Source organism: Lissotriton vulgaris, chromosome 6, assembly GCF_964263255.1.
Source record: "Lissotriton vulgaris chromosome 6, aLisVul1.2, whole genome shotgun sequence".
Classification (NCBI taxonomy): domain Eukaryota; kingdom Metazoa; phylum Chordata; class Amphibia; order Caudata; family Salamandridae; genus Lissotriton; species Lissotriton vulgaris.
The window spans coordinates 1,113,201,788-1,113,222,998 of record NC_141694.1 but is presented as its reverse complement, the minus strand read 5'-3'; the positions used below and the strand labels follow the sequence as shown (position 1 = coordinate 1,113,222,998).

The following is a 21,211-nucleotide window of genomic DNA, read 5'->3' as shown; positions in this document are numbered from 1 at the left end:
GCGAGTAGTTCATTCTTGTAAAACTCTCTATTTGCAAAACCTCACCACATTCCTTATCTACATCTTTCGGTTCCCTAAACTTCTCTGGGGTCAACTTAACCCGATAGGATATACAAATTTGAATTTGTCTCAGAAAAGAGGTTGTACATTTTTGTGAAATACAACTGGAGAAGTTTGTGTACCTAGCACCTCTGTGTCCAGTTCAGTGGCAACCGTGAATCAGTAACTGTTGTTCAGCCAGGGACACAGTGCAGTTGGAGACCAGTTGAGAACCCAACTGATCTCAAATTCTGAGTGGTGGTATTGGATTGACATCCACTTGTAGTAGTACCCTTTGGGTACCACACATTAGGAGTTTGAATCACAAACAGCTAGTCATGTTTTTATTGGTTGGTTGGAGCATTCATGTGACTGCAGGAACCCATTAGACCCCAGTGCTTCTTCAGTTCACCGGGTAACTGTATTTTTGGAGTTGGGGAAAAGTCGAGATTTCTGAGGAATTACATGGACTAGAACAAAATTTGGGTTGCCAGTGTAAAAGTACACAGTGGCCAGACTAAGTAGAATCATCTGGCCTCTGTGGTTTAGAGGACAGGTATGGGGCACGTTAGTGTACAGCATTGTACAGTCCACTCTGGAGCGAATGCTCATTAAGGATGTACCAGTAAAGCGCCTTACAATGCAACTCAATGACCCAGCCAATGGATTCTGTGGGCTTTGTCTTCACTAGTTAAAATGTATGAATCTCGTGTTTCCCAGGCTGTCTTGGTTCTCCAGTGTGCGCTTGACTGAGGTCTCTGCAGAGCTTCCTGCTGTTCAGTGCTTGGTTCCTCTTTTTTCAGTATAGTCCTTTCCTTTTCTCAGTCTGTACAGAGCAGCAAAAGTCTTCAGGAAACTGGCCTGACACTAGCCTGCGGGATGACAATCCTCCCTCGAAACGTCTGCTTCTTGTAAGCATCTGCTGGACACTAATGTGCAGGCTCTCTCCAATCTATCAGAGAAAAATGCATTTCTCAGTCATTGTCCTTGGCTTTTATGGGGGGCTTCTGGTGCAGGTAGTCACATGTCAGGACAGTTTAAAGGTGGCCAGATAGGATTGTATATTGGCTCCACAGTGAGCCAAGTAGAAAGCCAACTTTGCTAGAAGAGAGCTAGCTACAAAGGAAATGGAGGTGTGCATGCATTTCATTAGGACAAATAAAATCTCCCGCTCGTTCACAATACCTTTTTGAAAATCAAGATCCAAATAAGAGTACTTTGAAACAAATTAGCTGTGTGGTGGTAAATCGAGCCCTGGGACACCGCGGTAAATGCGTTGATGTCCATTGAACTGCCTAGTAATGAAGATAGTCAATGACTTGAACAATATGTCTGATAGCCAAAATTCTGGGAATAGCTGAGCCCACATGACTCCCGATGCACAGTACTTGCTTCTAGTAAGTATCTTGAGTCCTGAATGAGGGGAAATAGATTAACTTTGACCTAATCACGATACGTTTAGTTGTCAGTCTGTCTTGAAGTTTGTTTTTCTTACTGTCCATTTCCGAAGCAGAAAAAACTTCTCTAATATTGAGCAAATTATGTGTTGTGGATGCTCTGTCGCTGTCTAACTTTATTTTTTATTTTGGCATGGGGGGTTCCGCCCAGGTCCTCCTAGCTCTAGGTGACTACATGAATGTGCAGTGCCACTCGTGTATAGGAGGAACAAACGTGGGAGAAGACATCCGAAAGCTGGATTATGGGCAACATGTTGTGTCTGGAACCCCTGGCCGTGTGTTTGGTAAGCGTTTTGGTGGTGTGCTGCAAATCAGTGGATGCTTTTTAAATAGTCTAATCCCAGATTTGTGTATGAAATATTTGGGTACAATACTGATATGTAACTCTGCCACAATTCTTGGAAGACATTAAACTGGGAACATTTTAAAGGATCCACCACATGGAGTTGCAGGTGGGTTTTCTAGAACCCAGTTGGCATTGGTTCTCGAGTTACTAGTCTAGCTTTGTGGATGTAATTTTGATTTTAATTTTCCAGGTCCATTCTTAGATCTAGTACAGGGAATAGGTCTTAGTTTGGTATACAGCAAGGTGTGGTTTCAAATATTAGTTTTTCTGGTAAAAGTTGGTGCTTAGAATAGCTTTGTCCTATTAATAGATGCAAGGTCGATGCTTTGTGTCATATGTTTTAGTAATAAGCCAATGGTGTTTTTCCCTGCAGATATGATTCGTCGCAGAAGTTTGAGAACACGTGCTATTAAAATGTTGGTTTTGGATGAAGCAGATGAGATGCTCAATAAAGGTTTGTATGCTCATTTTGTGACACAATTAAATTGCTTTTTTGTTAATGAATATTTGGTACTTGTTATCTGTTACATGCACCTCGTTTTCTATAGCTGAGGGGATGCTTCAGTGAGATAGATGTGTGTGGCTCAGATATATGTGATCTGTGTGTTGAGACTGACCCACTCCCCCCACCCTTCTTCTGTTCATTTAAGGTCAGTAAATTGCATACCAGTATATTGGGTAAGGGTGCGGTTTACAACTTTTGATTGGCAGAAGTGCAGGATAAAACTGTGTGTACATATTTATATATAGATGTATTGCTTCCAAGGCAATTCCACAAAAGGAGGCTCACTCCAACATCGCAGGTACTGTTTATTTGGCACAAGGCAACAGTTGTGCTGAATAAACATTTTGGAACTTGCTGCAGTGCCTTAAATGAGCATTCTTTTGTGGAATTCCTTTGAAAGGATTTTATTTATTTATTTTGAAAGTTTTATATAGCGCGAACAAGATCTTTGCAGATATCGGAGCGCTTTACACTACAAGGGGGTGATAGAGTAATAGAATGTAATAGTTGAGGTAGTTAGGTACAAGGTGCATAGTTACATGGGTAGGTCAAAAATACAACAGGTAGGTCACAGGTGAGGTAGTGTCGGTACAAGGTGCATAGTCAAACAGTTGCGCCAATAATATAAAAGTACAAAAATAAAGAGCATATACTTGTTTAAGCGTGCTTAAAATGCTTTTGGAGATAGCAAAAAGGTAGGCATAGTTGAGGTAGGTGAGTGCAGGGTGTATAGTCACACAGGAGCATCAGTAGTACAAGAGTAGGGATAGTTGAGGTGGTGTAGGTGCAGTGTGCAAAGTCAGACAGGTGCGTCCTCAATATAGAAATATACAAAGAGGGAACGTATACAATCAGATAAGTCGATAATACAAATAGACCAAGGGGTCAGGCAGGTAGTACAGAGCGGATTCACGAGAAATACAGAATAATAGATCATGTGTATTTAGCCATGAGGATCGCTTGTACTTCTTTCTTAAAAAGTTTGTTGGAGGAGATGAGCCTGGTTTCAGGAGGGAGTGAGTTCCAGATCCTGGGTGCCATTCCTGAAAAGGAGCGTTTATAGGTTTTTTCCTTCCAAAATCTTCGAGGCTTCAGCAGAAGATTGTTTGTGCTTCTAGTAGTTCTAGAGCCACCAGAAATTGACGGCTTTTGAGTGAGGTAGGCGGGTGAGTTCATGTGTACAGCCTTGTGCGTCATGCAGGCGATTTTCAGATGTATTCTGGCTTCAAAAGGTAGCCAGTTAAGGGATTTAAAGTCAGGGGAAATACGCGAGTGTTTTTTTGAGCCAGTGATGAGTCTCGCTGCAGCGTTAAGGGACGCTCTTGGGGGTGCCGTTGTAGTTAGGGGGAGCCCGCAGAGGGCGGTGCTACCGTATTCTATGTGCGGGATGACTATAGATTGTACTGCAGTTTGGAAGTCTTTGGCTGGAAGGAAGGGTTTAAGTTTTCTCAAGGTATTGATTTGGAAGTTCGCTCCTTTGGTTGCCTTGCTAATGTGCTGCTGCATGTTGAGATTGGCGTCAAGTGTTATGCCTAAAGATTTTGCTGAGTCTACAATGGTAGGTTGTACATTTAGAGCCGTTAAGTGCTTAAGCCATGTTTGAGCCGTAGAGATTTTTGCGGGAGGTGAGATCAGGAGGAACTCAGTCTTCATCGCATTGAGTTTGAGGTGATTCTCGGCAAGCCAGGATTGGGTGTTTCTGATCGTGGTGTTCAGAAGCATGATGTCCTTGAGAGATTGTATTTTGAGATAAAGTTGGGTGTCGTCGGCATACATGTGAAAGTGAGCATTGGATGTTTGTAGCAAAGTAGTGAGAGGTTCCATAACTAGGTTGAACAGTGTTGGGGAGAGGGAGGATCCTTGAGGGACGCCTAGCGATACAGGTACCGGAGAGGACATCAAGTTGTTGCTTTTGAATCTTTGTGACCGGTTGTGTAGAAAGGAGGTGAACTACTTGAGAACAGTCCCAGAAATGCCCATTCTTGTCTTTAATAGTTCGAGTAGGTTCTCATGTTTAACTGTGTCGAATGCTGAGGAGAGATCAAGAAGGATGAGGAGGCAGGTATCGTTTTGGTCTAGGATTTGGAGGGCGTCGTCAACTATGTGAGTCATGGCAGTTTCGGTACTGTGCCCTGCTCGGAAGCCTGATTGATGAGCGTCGAGGAGATCAAACTTATCTATGTGTTTAGTTAGTTGTAGCTGTACGCATTTTTCCAACTGTTTAGCGAGAGTGGGAATATTTGTAATAGGGCGGTAATTGTTTAGATCAGAGGGGTCTGCTGTTGGTTTTTTTAGTAGCGGTGTGACTTGTCCGACTTTGAGGGCGTTAGGGATGGATCCTTGTTGAAGAGAGCTATTGATAATCTTAGTCCAGAGTGGGAGGAGCAAAGGGGTAAAGTCTTTTACAGCGTTAGCAGGAAGGGGGTCAGTGAGGTGATTGGATGGTTTCAGGGTGCTGAGCAATCTGCCAATTTCTTCTTCGGAGTAGGTGCCAAAGGATGACCATGTAGCATTGTTCTTTGGTTCAGATGCTGCTGTGTGTTGGGGGTTGGAGTAAAGGATTGCGTCATTGAGGAGATCGCTTCTTATGTTGTCGGTTTTTTTAGTTAAAGAAAGCAGAGAAGTCTTCACAGGAAGGTGTAACGCCCATGGTGCTGAGTGTCTGGGGTTGTTCTTTGGATTGTTATGTTATGTTAATATTATTTTTATAGCGCACAGCTGCCCCAGCAAAGGGGCGTCCTGGCGCTTAGACAGGTACTATAACATAACACACAAAAAAGAAGGGGGGAGCGGCTACTCAGACACAGGGAACAAAAAAGTTTTGGATTGCGTTCTGATTAGCTCAAACAATTTTCTTGGGCGGTTTTTTGCTTGGCCGAGCTGGAGGCTAAAGAAATCTCTTTTTGAGCGTTTTATTTTCCTGAAGTAGGCGTTTCTCTGTTTCTTCAGGGTTTTTAGGTGCAGTGCAGAGGGGGCTGACCTCCAGGTGCGCTCTGCCATTCGCATGGCCCGTCTATCATCATTGAGGCTCCCGTCATACCATGGGTTGGAGATCTTGGACGAAACTCTTTTCAGTTGCATGGGTGCAGCCTCATTGATTATTGTGGACATAGCATTGAGATAGTGGTCAGTCAGGAGTTAAACGTCCGTAACGCCGGAAGGGGGAAGTAGGAGATTGCAGCTGTTGGGCGGTAAGGAGTTTGGGTTTTTGTTGGATTGTTTTCAGTTGGTAGGGGCTAAGGGTATAATGGGAGCTGGAGTTTGGATATCTATCAATCTATCTCAAATGTTTGTCTCTTTGCTGAAATGTAGTGCTCCCAATTAACTTTACTGTAACGACTGGGGGTTATGGTCTAAAGCACGGGTACTCGTAGTAAGGCCCGCGGGCCGCCAGCAGCCCGGCAAGCCTTCCTTGGCGGCCCGCGGACCTTGCAGACATCGTACCTGTGTTCTTTTTAAAAAAAAAAATTTTTTAAGAGTGTCAGCAAACACAGAATCTGCTCTATTGGGGCGGGCGATTCCAGCCATTGTCAGAGTGGAGCTGCAGGGGCACTAAGAAGAGGTCAAATACAACAAAGCCTCATTAGCAAGTTAATGGTCTTTTAAAGACATGTGAAGTACTCCAGTGTGGCTGTGTGTGTGCCCCGGAAGCGGTCTCTGCCTGGGCTGCCACACACACCGGGTGAGGTGACAGAGGGCAGCAGAGAGTGAGAGCTGGGACAGGCAGAGACAGATGAGGCAGAGACAGATGAGGCAGAGACAGATGAGGCACTTAGCTCTAGTTCTAAGCCCTAGTTATTTGTAAAGAGTCTTCATTTGTCCATAGCCAATTGCCTTGCATATCTTCTAGTCATTTTTTTAATGCTCACTTATTTGAGGGCTCACAAGCCTGCCTACATGTTTTAATATGCATGTGCCTATGTTCTGTAATCTGCATACAGTTTTTCACCACTGCATCTGTTCTACTTTGACTAGTGTATGGTATGCGGAAATCGAATAAAGCTTGATTTGACATGGGTATCTTTCAGTATAGCTTTTCTGTGTTTGTATTTTTCTCTCCGGTGTCAATGTGTCAAGTGAGGTGAAACTCTTATAGGTCAATAGGATTAAGTACTCGAAAAACCCTTCAAGAATGCCACCTTGTCTGGTTTGCTGTGGGTGTGGCTAAGACTGCACAAAGCAATTCTCTTCATTCTCCATGCTGCCATACTCCGAGAGGGTAGGAGCGAAGGAGATGATTGTACAGAGAAGGTACAATGGTAGCAGAACTCAATCCAATTTAGAACCGGACTACTGTTGCCTTCCCCTTTTAAAGAGAGCAAGATGGCAGTCAAACGCTTGTGTTAAAACTTTTTAATTGCATCTCCAGCGCCCTCGTTTTTAGTTTCTGGTTTTCTGCAGAGTACTTTTACAGTACTTATGAAATGGGGTCTTCCACTAGTCTGGTGGCCATCGCTAGAAGTGTTAAATGGGAAGTCATGTGAGGTCAGTGACTCGTGTTAAAACAAAAAGCCATGCTATCCTTGTTAATGAAGTCTCCATTATTTTTTAGGTCTCGCCTGTTGATGCGCATGCGCATCGAGCAAGCGAGACTATGGGGGCTTATCCACTCTTTATCCAACTTGCAAGGAATCGTGGCGATTCCTTGCAGTGCCCGTGACTTTTAAGCTCAATGCGCATGCGCATTGAGCTTAAAAGCGCGTGCACATCAGTTCCCTCAGCCGCACTCCAGGCCCCTGCTGCTTTCACACCCCCTCCCCGCTCCGCCCCCTCCCCTGCCCGCCGTCTGTTCCCTCAGCCGTCTGTACCCTGCTGCTTAACACCCTCTCCCCGCTCCGCCCCCTCCCCGCCATAGATTTGTTTGTTAGCAGCTCTCTAGATCTCTTCACTTCCCTCTCCTCCCCCACGCGTAGTCTCTTGGAAAAATTAGATGAGAAATCGTCAAGCCCGACTAGCAAAACAAGTATTACATATCCGTAAAAAATCTTCTCCGCCATCGTCCTCGGGTTATTAGATACTGCGAAGTGCACGGCATGCTTCCAACTTAAATAGCCCGCAAGCGGATAGGTGGAACGCTGTAATAGCTATCAGCTGTAATAGTTTCTTCACATTCATGCCACGTCATAGGCGGCTGCCGAAAGCTAAACATAGACAGCGGACTCACTTTATGTCGCCATCTTAGAGTAGTATCGACGCGATATCAAGTACCGGTATATAATATATACCTAAAAATAAAGTCGAAGTCTCCTGTAATCGTTTCTTCAAATTCATGCCACGTCGCAAGCGACTGCCCTACGCTAAACTTAGACAACGGACTACCTTGATGTCGACACGATGTCAATTGCGGGCATGTAATATTCAGCTGTAAGTAAAGTCGAAGTCTCCGAACATTTATTACCTATTGGATCAAATGGCCAGACCCCTGCATACTGATAATTTAACAATCGGAAACGTGCTCAACCGATAAGGGACCCCCCAAAGAAAAGGAGGGGGAATTTTTTATATATATATATACACTCTCGACATACAGAGTTACCTTAAAAGCACTTGTGAAAGGCAATAGTTGTTAGGGGTTCCTGAAAATCGAATTCTCGACTAGCAGTGATGGATCAAGACACTTACCTTTCACTTTTGGCAGAAAAATTATGATCTGCATATAAGACCATGTTAATGTTTAGCATACACCTGGCCATTCCTGCATATACCCATGAAAGCCCTCTTCAAGCCTAAAGAGGATAGATAAGCACACCTCTGGGTTGTCACTAGTATAGAGAAAGGCTTCGTAAAACCTCACAGTAACCAATTTATTAACCCAGGTATAACTTTGAAGCTGAAAACAACCAGTGTGTATTAGTAATTACCAGGGTTTGGTAATAATCCACTGAATTTCTTCATTCAGTCCTTGTTTTACAGACTCAAAAAAGAATATCCAAAAACACTCACGTCGTTTACGTGAGATGTCCATAGGTGTACTAGTATTTGCCTTTACTTTTTCCAGAATGCCCGCCGTCTGTTCGCCGTCTGTTCCCTCAGCCGTCTGTACCCTGCTGCTTAACACCCTCTCCCCCGCTCCGCCCCCTCCCCGCCATAGATTTGTTTGTTAGCAGCTCTCTAGATCTCTTCACTTCCCTCTCCTCCCCCACGCGTAGTCTCTTGCAAAAATTAGATCAGAAATCGTCAAGCCCGACTAGCAAAACAGCCTTGGTACCTCAGAAACAGCAGCCGTTGCTAGTTCATGTATTTTTTTTTTTTATTTAGCACTCTGAGGTTTGTAATCACTTAATGGAAGAATTGTTTGCCTAACCTGTGCACATATATTTACTGATTTACTAGTTGAGTTATTGTTCGTTTTTGATAAGATCTCTAACTCATTTGAATTAATCTTCTGGATGTTGGACGAAAATACCAATGAGCTTTTCAAAAGATGAGAAAAATATCTGCTTTTATCATGAATGGCATTTGGTAGAAAATCTTTTCCACAAGTATTACATATCCGTAAAACTTCTCATCTCAGTTTCCTCAAATTCTAATTAACATTATTCTTAGAACATTAATTAATTATTAGCCTTTACGTGCCGAATATTTCTTCGACTTTTATAACTGTTTACACACGCGTCCGTCCTGTTTCTGTAGAATAGAGTTGGACTGAAATCTACTGGTTACTTTCTGCATTGAAACGGGCAGCAGTGGCTGCCAGTAGAGGGCACCAGGGCACCGCCCACCAAGATTTGCAAGCTATATGGATGGGAATTGTCAAGAGCAATTACTATCCATATTAGTTCTTTTTTAATAGAATAAGGGCTTTAAGCCTGTGCAGAGTGGTGCCCTCAATGCCTGACTGCCTCTCTTCCTTCTGAGAATAGAGTCAAGCAATCTTGAGAGGGACATGCTCCAGTGAACATGTGCCAAACAGCAGTATCCTTTTATGTTTTTTCAATCACTATGCAGGCTAAGGGCTGACCAAATTCTGGCCCTGGACTTCAATTATCTGGGTCTAAAGAGACCTCCCATTTATGACGCTTAGAAGTGTCATATTTACAAGCAGTCCCGGGCATCTAGGGCCTAAGCCCTGCATTCCTGGGACTGCCTGTCAATCACTTCAGAGGCTGCAAGCCAGCAACACCCTTTCCCAGCTCGTCACCTGGGACCCAACTCTGCACTCGAGCCGAACGTACGTAAGTAAATGCCAGATTTTCTAAAATATTCAGCTGCCAAACAGCCACCACAGCAGTACCAAGAAACGTGTACGGATCTCGGCTCTGTTTGAACACCTTTGGTGTTAAAAGCAAACCTTCCGCTTGCACCAGAAGGGGGCTTTATATGCTCTTTGAAAGCAAAGGCTGAGGCCTAACATTTACTTTAAACCACTAAGGTGATGTTCCATGTAGAGGACAGGGAGTGGTTATTGCAGGAGCTGCCGACTTTCTAACTGGGGACCGATTGAAGTGCTGGAGTCGGCTTAACATCCTGTCACTGCAAATCACTTCATCTCCCCAATTAATGTGACCTTTAAAGTGCTTCAATACCCTTGGGTCAAGTTCACGCTCTATAAAACTGTACAAAATAAAAAGAGGAGGATGGATGGATTTTTTTTCTTAATTACGGAGGGACCAGATGCGAAAACAATTTTTTAAGTGAATACAATGCAGGGAATTGTAAAGCTCGTAGCAATACCCTCACTCACCCTCAACCCCTCACCCTCACTCACCCTCACTCACCCTCACCCTCACTCACCCTCACCCTCACCCTCACTCACCCTCAACCCCTCACCCTCAATCCCTCACCCTCACTCACCCTCACCCACCCGCAACCCCTCACCCTCAACCCCTCACCCTCACTCACCCTCACCCTCACTCACCCTCACCCTCACTCACCCTCACTCACCCTCACTCACCCTTACTCACCCTCACTCACCCTCAACCCCTCACCCACCCTCACTCACCCTCAACCCCTCACCCACCCTCAACCCCTCACTCACCCACCCTCAACCCCTCACTCACCCTCACTCACCCTCACTCACCCTCACTCACCCTCACTCACCCTCACTCACCCTCACTCACCCTCACTCACCCTCACTCACCCTCACTCACCCTCACTCACCCTCACTCACCCTCACTCACCCTCACTCACCCTCACTCACCCTCACTCACCCTCACTCACCCTCACTCACCCTCACTCACCCTCACTCACCCTCACCCACCCTCACCCACCCTCACCCACCCTCACTCACCCTCACTCACCCTCACTCACCCTCAACCCCTCACCCTCCCTCACCCTCCCTCACCCTCAACCACTCACCCTCAACCACTCACCCCCACTCACCCCCACTCACCCCCACTCACCCCCACTCACTCCCACTCACCCCCACTCACCCCCACTCACCCCCACTCACCCCCACTCACTCCCACTCACCCTCACTCACCCTCAACCCCCTCACCCTCAACCCCTCACCCTCAACCCCTCACCCTCAACCCCTCACCCTCACCCTCACTCACCCTCAACCCCTCACCCTCAACCCCTCACCCTCACCCTCCCTCACCCAGCGCAACCACAGCATCTTCACTAAATATATTTAATAAACTTTAAGCTATTGCCAATATAAAATAAAATCCATTTGATTTACGTATTAATTATTAATTGTTTTTTAAAGCCATTGATTTTTTTATATCAATACATATAAGTCACATAAGTCCCGTTATTACAAAACATGTTGCTTTACAAATGCTAGAGGTGTCACATTTACAAAAATTATAACTATTGGCTTTGTAAAGAAGAAAGCTATTAATTTAGCTATTTCGAAAAAACAACACATAAATAAAAAACAAAAAAATAAATAACACCTATAGCTCAAACTTTACTACTGCGAGACCTATTGCATTTCCAATGCTTGTTTCATAACAAAGTAGGACAACTTATTTTCACGTACCTTAAATATTCCCCTTTTTATTGAAACAGTGTTGCATTATACCAATTATTATTGACAGTGTTGCATTATACCAATTATTTCACGTTTCCTTCCTAAATTTTCTTCACCGTTGGGTAGCCTTTCAAGATGAAATAAACAGAATAGTGCAAGTTAGTACATGTCAATCTACTGTGGCCAACCCTTTCCTGCTGTTAGCACAGCAGTTTAGCAATGCGATTTGGGTCTTTCGGTGTGGTGCATTAAAGTCGAAACTCCAGGAGCATCCCTCTGATTTAATAGAGGTCTCCTGCTGCTGCCATAGGATGTGGCATCTTGATTTGAGAACAGGTTATGTATGTTTACAGGAGATTCATGGTGACACTCTCCTGTTGTTAGCAGGGGGCACTTTATGGAAATATAGTTTAATCTATTGAGGTAGTTGTGGCATTGGATTATTTACTCGATAATTGGTTCTTTGTTTGAAGAGTGTGCTTAACATGGCCTTCCTCTGTGACTTGCACCTTGATTTTGGTGTAGATATCCTATTCTTTAATTCATACTGTTTGTATAATTTTTTAGAAGATTTTTGGATTAGGACTCCTTGTTTTTGATGGTTAACAGCTGTGCAAAACTGTTTGTCGCTGCTGCATAAAAGGTATGTGGCTAATGATGACAATTGCAATTCCAACACTTTGGCTTAGCCATCTAACCTGCTGGAAATTTCTTTGTGAGATTCTAGCATGGACTTAAGACTAGCTTTTGAAATGGATGGATGCACATTATTCCAGGGTCATATTTATACGTAAACCATGAAGGATGTCATGCTTAATGGTGAGCTACGTCTGGCTCTGGTACACAATTACACACACAGACCAGATAAGTGTGATCATAAACTGAAACTGAAAATGTTAGTTCATCTCTTGTGTTCTAAGAAATATTTTATTTCATTCTTCTGTGACACAAAACATTTATCAGCATTCTGTAGTCTTTGCCAATTAATCATTATATTTCTCCCGCTTTATTAGGTTTCAAAGAACAGATTTATGACGTATATCGATATTTACCACCCGCAACACAGGTTTGTCTGATCAGTGCCACACTGCCTCATGAAATCCTGGAGATGACCAACAAGTTTATGACTGATCCCATCCGCATCTTGGTGAAACGGTATGTGATGTTTTGAAAGGTGCTCCTACAAATCCAGCCAATAAAGAATCCAACGCACTTACTGACAATCTGATTGGTTTCGATTTAAAACAGTTGGTGAATTCCCTGATACGCATTGCAGGCTATACCCAGGACTGAATCTTTTCCAGTCATCCAGTTACAAGTGAAGGACATCCTCCTGATCACATGCCTATGCAATTTAGTCTTAATATCAATCTAAATAAATTATTGGTAAATGATTCGCAAGGAAAAAACGGCGAGCTCCTGGAAAAAATAATTAGGAGCAAGTTGAATGGAATCTTTGAGGCCTCTCAACTTTCATTGTTCTGTGATGCAAATTAAGCTGCCTCCAGTTATTTCAATCAGATAAAAGATGCAGTAAAAAAAAGAAAACTGGCCTCCATCAAGATAGATAAAAACCACAGACCTCGTATTCTTCCAAATAAGGGATTTGAAAAAGATCTGCCAATGACCAGAAAAAGTCTAGTGGAGATCAGTGCTTAATTTGTGCCAGTGCTTTCTGGTGCTTAGAACCGGCACTTATTTCTTCTTATTTCTATAGCCTAGTCCACATGCAGTGTAAGTAATAATCATTCTCGGAGTAGGTGCCACCGTTCCGGATTCCCCCCCCATGTGAAGTGCGTATATCGCACATCAATGCATGTGTGGGTAAAATATTTCAAATTGAATGCAGCGGCTCTGTCGCCCGCCTGAATGTGAGCCCCACACATCAAATTGACGCCCAAAACGGAAACTGCCTGGGCTGGGTCCCTGCCTCAGCGTAGATCACCAACACAGTCACACCCTATTTCCATTTTGCAGTCATTCATTATTAGCGCGTTAGCATAATGCACTACCAATAAACGATTGCAAAATATATTATCCTCGCCCCGTCCTTCCTTGGCGAATCATGAAGTTTGTGCCCCGAATCGGACCAATGAGTACTGTTTTCACCTGCGGCCCGCCCAGCATACTGCGTTGCTGAAGAGTTAATCATTGTCTGGCTACGGAGGCAATCAGCGTGTCATGCAGCAGACCTCCTTCCTCGCAGATTAAATAAAAAGGTTGTCCCGCAGTGCCGGTAAGTAATGCCTTTCACCAGAGTTATATTGGTCTACAACATTGAATTGTATAATTATGCTAAATAACGTTTTATATAGTGTGGGGCCCATGGCTGCAGCTCTTTCTGTACTGCTGCTGGCTTTAAACTTTTGCAGTAAAAAATGTTTTTAAAGTTAAAATTCAGCAGCAGTAGAGGCAGATCTGCAGGCATGTGCCCCACACGATAAAACGCTATTTAGCATAATAATCAATATGAATGCTTTGTAGACAAATTTAACACTAAACACTAGTACATAGCTGATGGCAGAAAAGCAAGACTATCTGAACGTGCCACTCGACCAAAAATTGCCTCGAGTGGCACGTTCAGGTAATCTTGTTTTTGTGTGAAATTACTTTTTATAGTGTGGGCCCACGGATGCAGTTCTTCCTCCACAGCTGCTGACTTTTAAGTGGATTTTTTTTATTTTTGCGTCGAGTGGCATATTCAACTAATATTATTTTCTGCCATCAGCACACATTCTTGAAACGTTATAAAGTTAAACTGGACAACCCACAACGCAATGTACTATGGTAGTTCTTCAAAGCCATTTACTGGCTAAAGGTGGCACACATTACGGGTTCAATTGGCTGCAGTTCAGGACAGCTCACAAACCTAGCCGTACCATAAAGCTGCTACATAGACTACACAGGCAGTCGTCAACGGAGTTTCACCTTCCTGCAGTGCAGGTTCCCATCCATTGGTGTGCTTAACTGAGTGTGGGGGGCGTGGTTTTTTAGTGATGAGCTGCCAAATGATTGTGTCTTGTGCAACTGCCTCCTCTGCCAGTCTTTAATTGTTAGCCTACACCACTTTGGATTAAGGGAAATAGGTGGGTGAAGCCAGTGGATGAAGTGGGTGGGGCAAGTGGAGGAAGTGGGTGGGAACGTGGGTGTGGCCACCTACACAACTTTGAGCGCCTGGACATATTTTACAAATTAATCACTTTTGGGGAGAGGAGTTGGCCTAACGGCTAGGGCTGGCGGCCTCTAGTCTGGGGATCTGGGTTTCGGACCTCTGTAATGACGCTGAACATCCTATGATTCTGGGCAAATCACTTAATCTCCCCGTGCCTAACAAAACAAGCATTTGCAAAGCAACAGGTCTCGCATTTAAGTGAGCCTGAGCTATTGGCATTGTAAATGACAATGCCTTTTATTTAGGTTTTGGTCTTTGATACCTAAATAAAACGTATTGTCATTTACAATGCCAATAGCTTAAATTTGCGTAAATGCAAGACGCTTTGCAAATGCTTGTTTAAATTGACATGATTTTGGTCCTCCTGGACCTGCCTAGGACATCCTCATTTAAATGAACAAGAGTCAACACAGGGGAGGTGAGAGAATTTCAGCTCTGACCTTTCAGGCAAAGAACATCAGTGAGAGGACACGAGACCGGGAGAAAAAGATGCAGAAATAGGCAAGGGGTTGATGATGGGTGAGCTAAAGGAGGGAGAGCAAGACACACCAAAAAGGGGACTAGGGAGAGAAAAGAACAGGGGTCAACAATAAAGGAAAGGGGAGCTTGAGCAGTGGGAAAGAAAGGAAGAAATTGGCGAGGCAGGAAAGACAGCAGAGAGAAGACTAGAAGAGATTAAGACGTGAGGGTGTAAAAATACAAAAAGAGCAAGAGACAGTATACACGGATACTGTGCAACACTGAAGGGTGCAAGAGAAAAAAATCATGAAAGGGTAAGGCCTGATATTGGAGAAGAGCACATGAAAGCATGCACATCCATGACCACAAGAGAAAGGATGAACAAGTGACAATAGACTGGAAAGCGAAAGGTTACCGGGAGCAAAAGACAGGGAAGAGAAAAGGTGAGAGAATTTAAGTAGTAAGAGAAGAAAGAAGAAGAGCAAAAACAAACGAAGAGTATGTGGATATTTTGAGCCTTGGAGAGTAAATTAGTTTTGCAGCGTGAATCTTTCTGGATTCACTATGCTGTGTATATTCCGCGGTCTTGTGGTTGGGTCAGGATTCGTAGTCTTTTCTTTTTTTTTTTTTTTTTTTTTTTTTTTTTTCCGTCGCCCAGGTGGGCGTCGGCGTCACCTCTTCCTGGGTGTATTTCCGGTGACGTCGGCATGCTTCCTGCGGAAGCTCCCACCCTTGGGCACCATCTTCAGATTCTTTTTTCCGCGGTCGGGTCTGGATCGTTCCCGTTGGGCTCCAGACATTTTTGGAGAAAGTACTAGGAAAAGATTGAAATTGGAGAAGATATCGAAGGAAGTAGACTACGAGAGACTTCGCCGAACACTGCCCGGCGAAAAGAAGGAGAATTAATCGAGGACTTCGATCGTCGACGTTCGGCCAGGGAGGCCTAAACACTCGATGATGGACAATACGCCGTTCAAGTTCTGCCCTAACTGCCACCACAAGTTCGCGCAGAAAGACCAGCACCCGGTTTGCAACCTTTGCCTTCCGGTAGAACAAAGAAGCGAAGACTGCAACGCCTGCTCCGTCTTCGCCCCGAAGACCCTTCGTGTAAGGAAGAGCCAGAGGGTAGCGCACGCCACCCTCAAAGGAAAAGGCCCGACGCCATCGCTGGACGAGCTGGGGATGTCCTCTGAGGAAGAGGACAACGCTGCCGCCGAAGACGACAGCTACACGATCGTAGAGACCGATTACACGAAGACATCTGATAAGGTAGGAGACTCGTCGTTCCCCAAGAACACGAGAGACTCCGAGTCTTGAAAAAACGGGGGCAAGGCCCCGAAAGCGCCGACGAAGAGACACACATCACGTCCGCGGCTACCCCCAGGCCCAGCGGATCCCCTGAGAAGGAGTCCCTGACGCCGAGAGCTGCTGAGCAGCAGAAGTCGCCGAAGATCGTCCCTGAAAAGGACCGATTGACGTCGAGGGAGAAAGACCCTAAAGCTTCGACGCCGTACAGGGACCCGAAACCCAGTTCGACGTCCAAGGCCTCAACGCCGAAGCTTTTGCAGATGAGCCAGGCACCGAAGAGAGCGGCCGAACAATCCGGCGCGGACAACGCGGCCGAGATGGAAAAGAAAAAGCGGCGGCTAGAAGCCGAAATGGAAAACATCTTGCAGCGGAAAAAGGATTTCGACGCCAAGATGAGAGCCATCACGATTCCCCACAAGACCAAGCCACCCATGCAGGAAATGGTCGAGGAGGAAGAGGAACAGGTCGAGGAACATGAGCCTGGCACCGAAATGGTCGACGACCAGGAAGAGGACGAGAATCCCTACGAGGCTTACAGCTATGAGGAGGAAGAGGACAGCAGGTTGGACGCCGAGTCGGCCACCTCTGACCCGCAGGAGTAGGATTACTTGGATGTCGACACCGTAAGCCCAGAAGAGGCAGTCGACACATACCCCTCGAGGCCATCGCCGCCAGACGACATCGGAGCTTACAACTCGGTGATAAGGTCGGCGGCAACAGCTTTCAAGCTCAAGCTTGACGAGGAGAAGCAGAAAGCAGACTTTCTCCTCGAGACATTACTCCCCACGCAAACAAGGAGCCAGTATCTTCCTATGCTCGACAGCGTCTTGGCCCAGGGGATGGAAGCATTCAGGGAGCCCGCAACATGCAAGGCAGTCACTCCCAGATCCGAAAAAAAGTACAAACATTCATCGAAGGACCCAGCCTACATTCGAGGCGTGGTCTCAGCCGACTTCCATCGCCACAGCAAGGAAGAGGGCTAATGTGGCCACCACTTCTGGACCTCCTCCTGATAAGGAGAGCAAAAGGATGGACTTAGTGGGCAGAAGGATCGAACGGAATGCCGCAACCCAATGGCGCATGGCTAATTCCAATGCCCTCATAAACAGGCACATGTACCAGATCATGGAGGAGCTAGGAAAACTGGTGAAGGACCTACCCCAGGAGGCCAGGCAGAAGGCCGAGAAACTGGTGGAAGACGGGAAGAATGCAGCAAATTATTGCCTCAAGACGGCCCTGGATGGTGCAGACACCTCCAGCAGGCTCATGATGATGGGTGTCAAGGAAAGAAGACCCGCATGGCTCAGAATCTCGGGCTTTAAGCCTGAAGTGCAACACAGCATCTTGAACACTTCAACGGCGAGACGCTGTTCGGGACAACAGTTGACGAGAAACTCAGTCAACTAAAGAAAGACAATGAAACGGCACGATCCATGGGAGCCTTGCAGTTCAGAGGCAGCAAAAGGGTCACCCAGTCACGGAGGCCCGGCGGAAGAGGTGGAAACCAGCCAGGTACTTCACACCAGGCTTTCCAACAGATGCACCAGGCTGACTCGCAGGCGCAACAGAGTCAACAGAAGCAGTCCTGGCAGTACCAGTCTAGGGGCCAGCCCTTTCAAGGTAGAGGAAATGGACGTGGACAGCATAAAAGAGGGGGCCAGCAGCCCGCCTCTAAATGACTTCAGAGACACCCGTGTGCCCACCCACAGAAAGGATCCCGGGGGGCAGCACGTACAAAGGGGTCAGGACACAATGGACAACTACCACCACGTAACACCAGTGGGTGGAAGATTATCTCCAGGAATGGAGAGAGATCACATCAGACAAATGGATTCTAAACACCATCCAATACGGGTACTGCTTAGAGTTGGAAGGGAGACCAACAAGCAGGAGACCAAAGCGAAAGCCACTAACAAACGAACAGCTACAGTGGCTTCAGGAAGAAGCAAGAGAGCTCCTTCAAAAGGAGGCCATAGAACGGGTTCCCTTCAAAGAAAGAAACAAGGGAATATACTCAACGTATTTCCTCGTGCCAAAGGTCGACGAGACAATGAGACCCATTCTGGACCTGAGGTTCCTTAACACATTCATAGGAACACAAAAATTCAAAATGACCTCCCTGCAGGAGGTGCTACCGCAATTGCAGTTTGGGGACTTCATGGTCACGATAGACCTCAAGGACGCCTACCTGCACATACCAATGAACGTAAGGCACAAACATATGCTCAGGTTCACGGTCGGGGACAGCCACTACCAATTCACAACACTAGCCTTCGGTCTAAAATCAGCACCGAGGGTCTTCACAAAGTGCCTCGCGGCAGTCGCAGCGCACCTACGAAGGAAGGGAATACACGTATATCTTTACCTGGACGACTGGCTTGTGAAAGCAAACTCGTACCAGAAATGCAAGAAAGACGCACATACAGTGACGAGAACGCTGATAAACCTGGGGTTCTCCATCCATTGGATAAAATCATCAATGGAGCCGGAACAAGTGAAGATCTTCTTGGGGGCACAGATCAACACCTTGCAGGGCAGAGTGTTCCCCAGCAACAAAAGAGCAGAGGCCCTGGTGAGGGAAGCTCGCCTCTGTGAGAAGTTGGCCTGATATATAATGTTCACTATTCTAGTGAGCACTTTGTATCAGTCCAAACAACCCTTATGGTGATTGGTTGTAAGTCAACCTTATAGACCAGCTATCCTAGTAGCGTGGATACGAGCAGTCTTCGGGCTAAACTCTAGAGGGCGTGTTAAGCCAGCTGTTATACCATCACATATACCCCTTGAACACCAAGTGAAAGGACACCACACAAGTGTTATGAAAATAAACAGTGTATTTATTTAGATCACAACAGCCCTGTACTCTTTATGAGGACAGAGTACTAAGCACACAGCAAAACTCTTACGAAAATACTTTAAGTTGCACAATTTACACAAACCCACCCACCTCCGCCAGAAAGATGAGGCTGGAGAGTGAAAGATTCAGAAAAGGGGGTGGTGATGGACAGAGTATCTGAATTAAACAGAACACTCAAACCCAGTCAACAGATCAGGGCTTGATCCATCACCGTTTTTTAGCTCACTGCACCATCCCAGCTCAGAACCTGGCTATATGCAAATTAGTCTGTCCCTGGCCCAGTGCATCATGGGAACACGGCAGACCAAACTACCAAGCCAATTCTTATACTGGAAAAGAGGTGGTCAAAAAAAAAAAAAAAAGAGAGAAATGACTTTATATGCAAAGCGGATAAAAGAAGTTTCACCTACATAGAACATTGCCATCACTTCGGAGACGAAAGAAACACGGAAAAAAGAATCTGAAGATGGCGCCCAAGGGTGGGAGCTTCCGCAGGAAGCATGCCGACGTCACCGAAAATACACCCAGGAAGGGGTGACGCCGACGCCCACCTGGGCGACGAAAAAAAAAAAAAAAAGAAAAGAAAAGACTACGAATCCGGACCCAACCACAAGACCGCGGAATATGCACAGCATAGTGAATCCAGAAAGATCATCAAGCTGCAAAACTACACCGACCGGTAAGAAACTATTCGTTCCCTCTGAAATTGGAAATAAGCTATGGCTGATTGTTTAAAATTGTTTTTTTTATACATGCATGCACTGCACTCCACGTGTAATAGATATAGAAGAGTTAACAAACAGACCAGTGCATGGAAGTGTCTGGAAAAAATGTGTATTTCTTGCTTGCCCACCCTCGTCAGCATGACTCTAGAAGCAGTTGTGTCCCTCGCTGGGAACTACAAGAGCATCTAGTGGCGCTACACTGCCTCTGCCCATTGGGGTTAGATCCATACATCAGTGGAGTGTGATGCCATCGTGGAGGTCATGAGAACGCTCCTGAGGGCATGAGTTCGAGGCATGTGGGCTGCTGAATTCATATCTGTGCATAGTCCGCCACCTAGTGTTGGGTCCGGATGATTGCACATTGTTGTCCTGGAAGAGTCTTCGAAGTATCACGAGATAGGTGGCTCCTCCCCTGGACTACAGTGCGCATGGGCATCGCCTCCATCCCCAGATTGTTTTTTTCCGCCATTGGGTTCGGATGTGTTTCGGTTCCCTCTGTCGGAACCGATAGTTGTTCTACTTTTTACTTGAGACCAAAAGGTCTTTAGGCTGGGCGTCGGTATAGTTGCGTTCGGGTTTCTTACTGACTCTCAGCTCCTATCTCTTGCTGCCCTTCCACGTGCTTTCGACGCGGACGGGCCTACACTACACCCTTTGCTATGGAGCGGACTCCATTCAAGAAGTGTCCGCTGTGTCATTCTAAATATTCGCACCTCGACGTGCACCCCGTGTGCAATACATGCTTGTCACCGGATCACCGTGAAGACACCTGCATGGCGTGTTCGAAATTTAGAAGTAAGAAGACTTTAAAGATTCGCCGGGCTAATCGGCTCCAGGCTCAATTGTCGGCTTCGGCACCCCCACCCGATGACATCTTCCAGGAATCGGTCGAGGGAGAAGACGACGTACAAGGGTCGGACCCTGGCCCCGCGTCCGAGGAAGAGACCTACGACGCGGATGAGGAGGCCTGCGACGAAGCCTCCGACGAGGTAGGGGACGACGATCTGGCTTGTGCCACGATGGGTGATAGCTCGGAGGAAGAGCATCCCCAACCAGACTCTGGGGTTACTCCCCATCATACGGCCCAGGTCGAGGGATCGCCTTCGGGCCTTACCCAAGATCTAACTATGAGTCCTACGTCCCCGCCTCCGGGCCCGGTCACGGACATTTCTAAGACGAAACCGAAAGTGAAGCCAACTGGTCTCGCACCCTCGGATGCGAAACCGAAACCGAAAGTGGCGTTGGTGAAGAAGGTTCTGGAGGCGTCAACTTCCACGAAACCCAAAATGGCCGACTTGAAGAGCCACGCCAAAATGGCCGACCAGAAGAGCCGCGCCAAAATGGCCGACCCGAAGCCCTCTGGGTCGGCGCCGAAGGTGAAGGCATCCGACGCGGCTGCGTCGGCACCGAAAGGGGTCGCAGACCC

General features: G+C 46.1%; 1 protein-coding gene across 2 annotated transcripts in view; it reads left to right on the top strand.

Moving 5' to 3' along the window:
- LOC147708506 (eukaryotic initiation factor 4A-III) overlaps nucleotides 1-21,211 on the top strand; it is a 119,992-nt gene that overhangs the window by 19,540 nt on the left and 79,241 nt on the right. For both annotated transcript variants that reach the window (XM_086927191.1, XM_086927192.1), the window contains 3 exons: nucleotides 1,648-1,780; nucleotides 2,216-2,296; nucleotides 12,278-12,419. In XM_086927191.1, coding sequence (XP_086783317.1) covers nucleotides 1,648-1,780; nucleotides 2,216-2,296; nucleotides 12,278-12,419 — 356 coding nt within the window. The remainder of the gene's footprint in view (nucleotides 1-1,647; nucleotides 1,781-2,215; nucleotides 2,297-12,277; nucleotides 12,420-21,211) is intronic.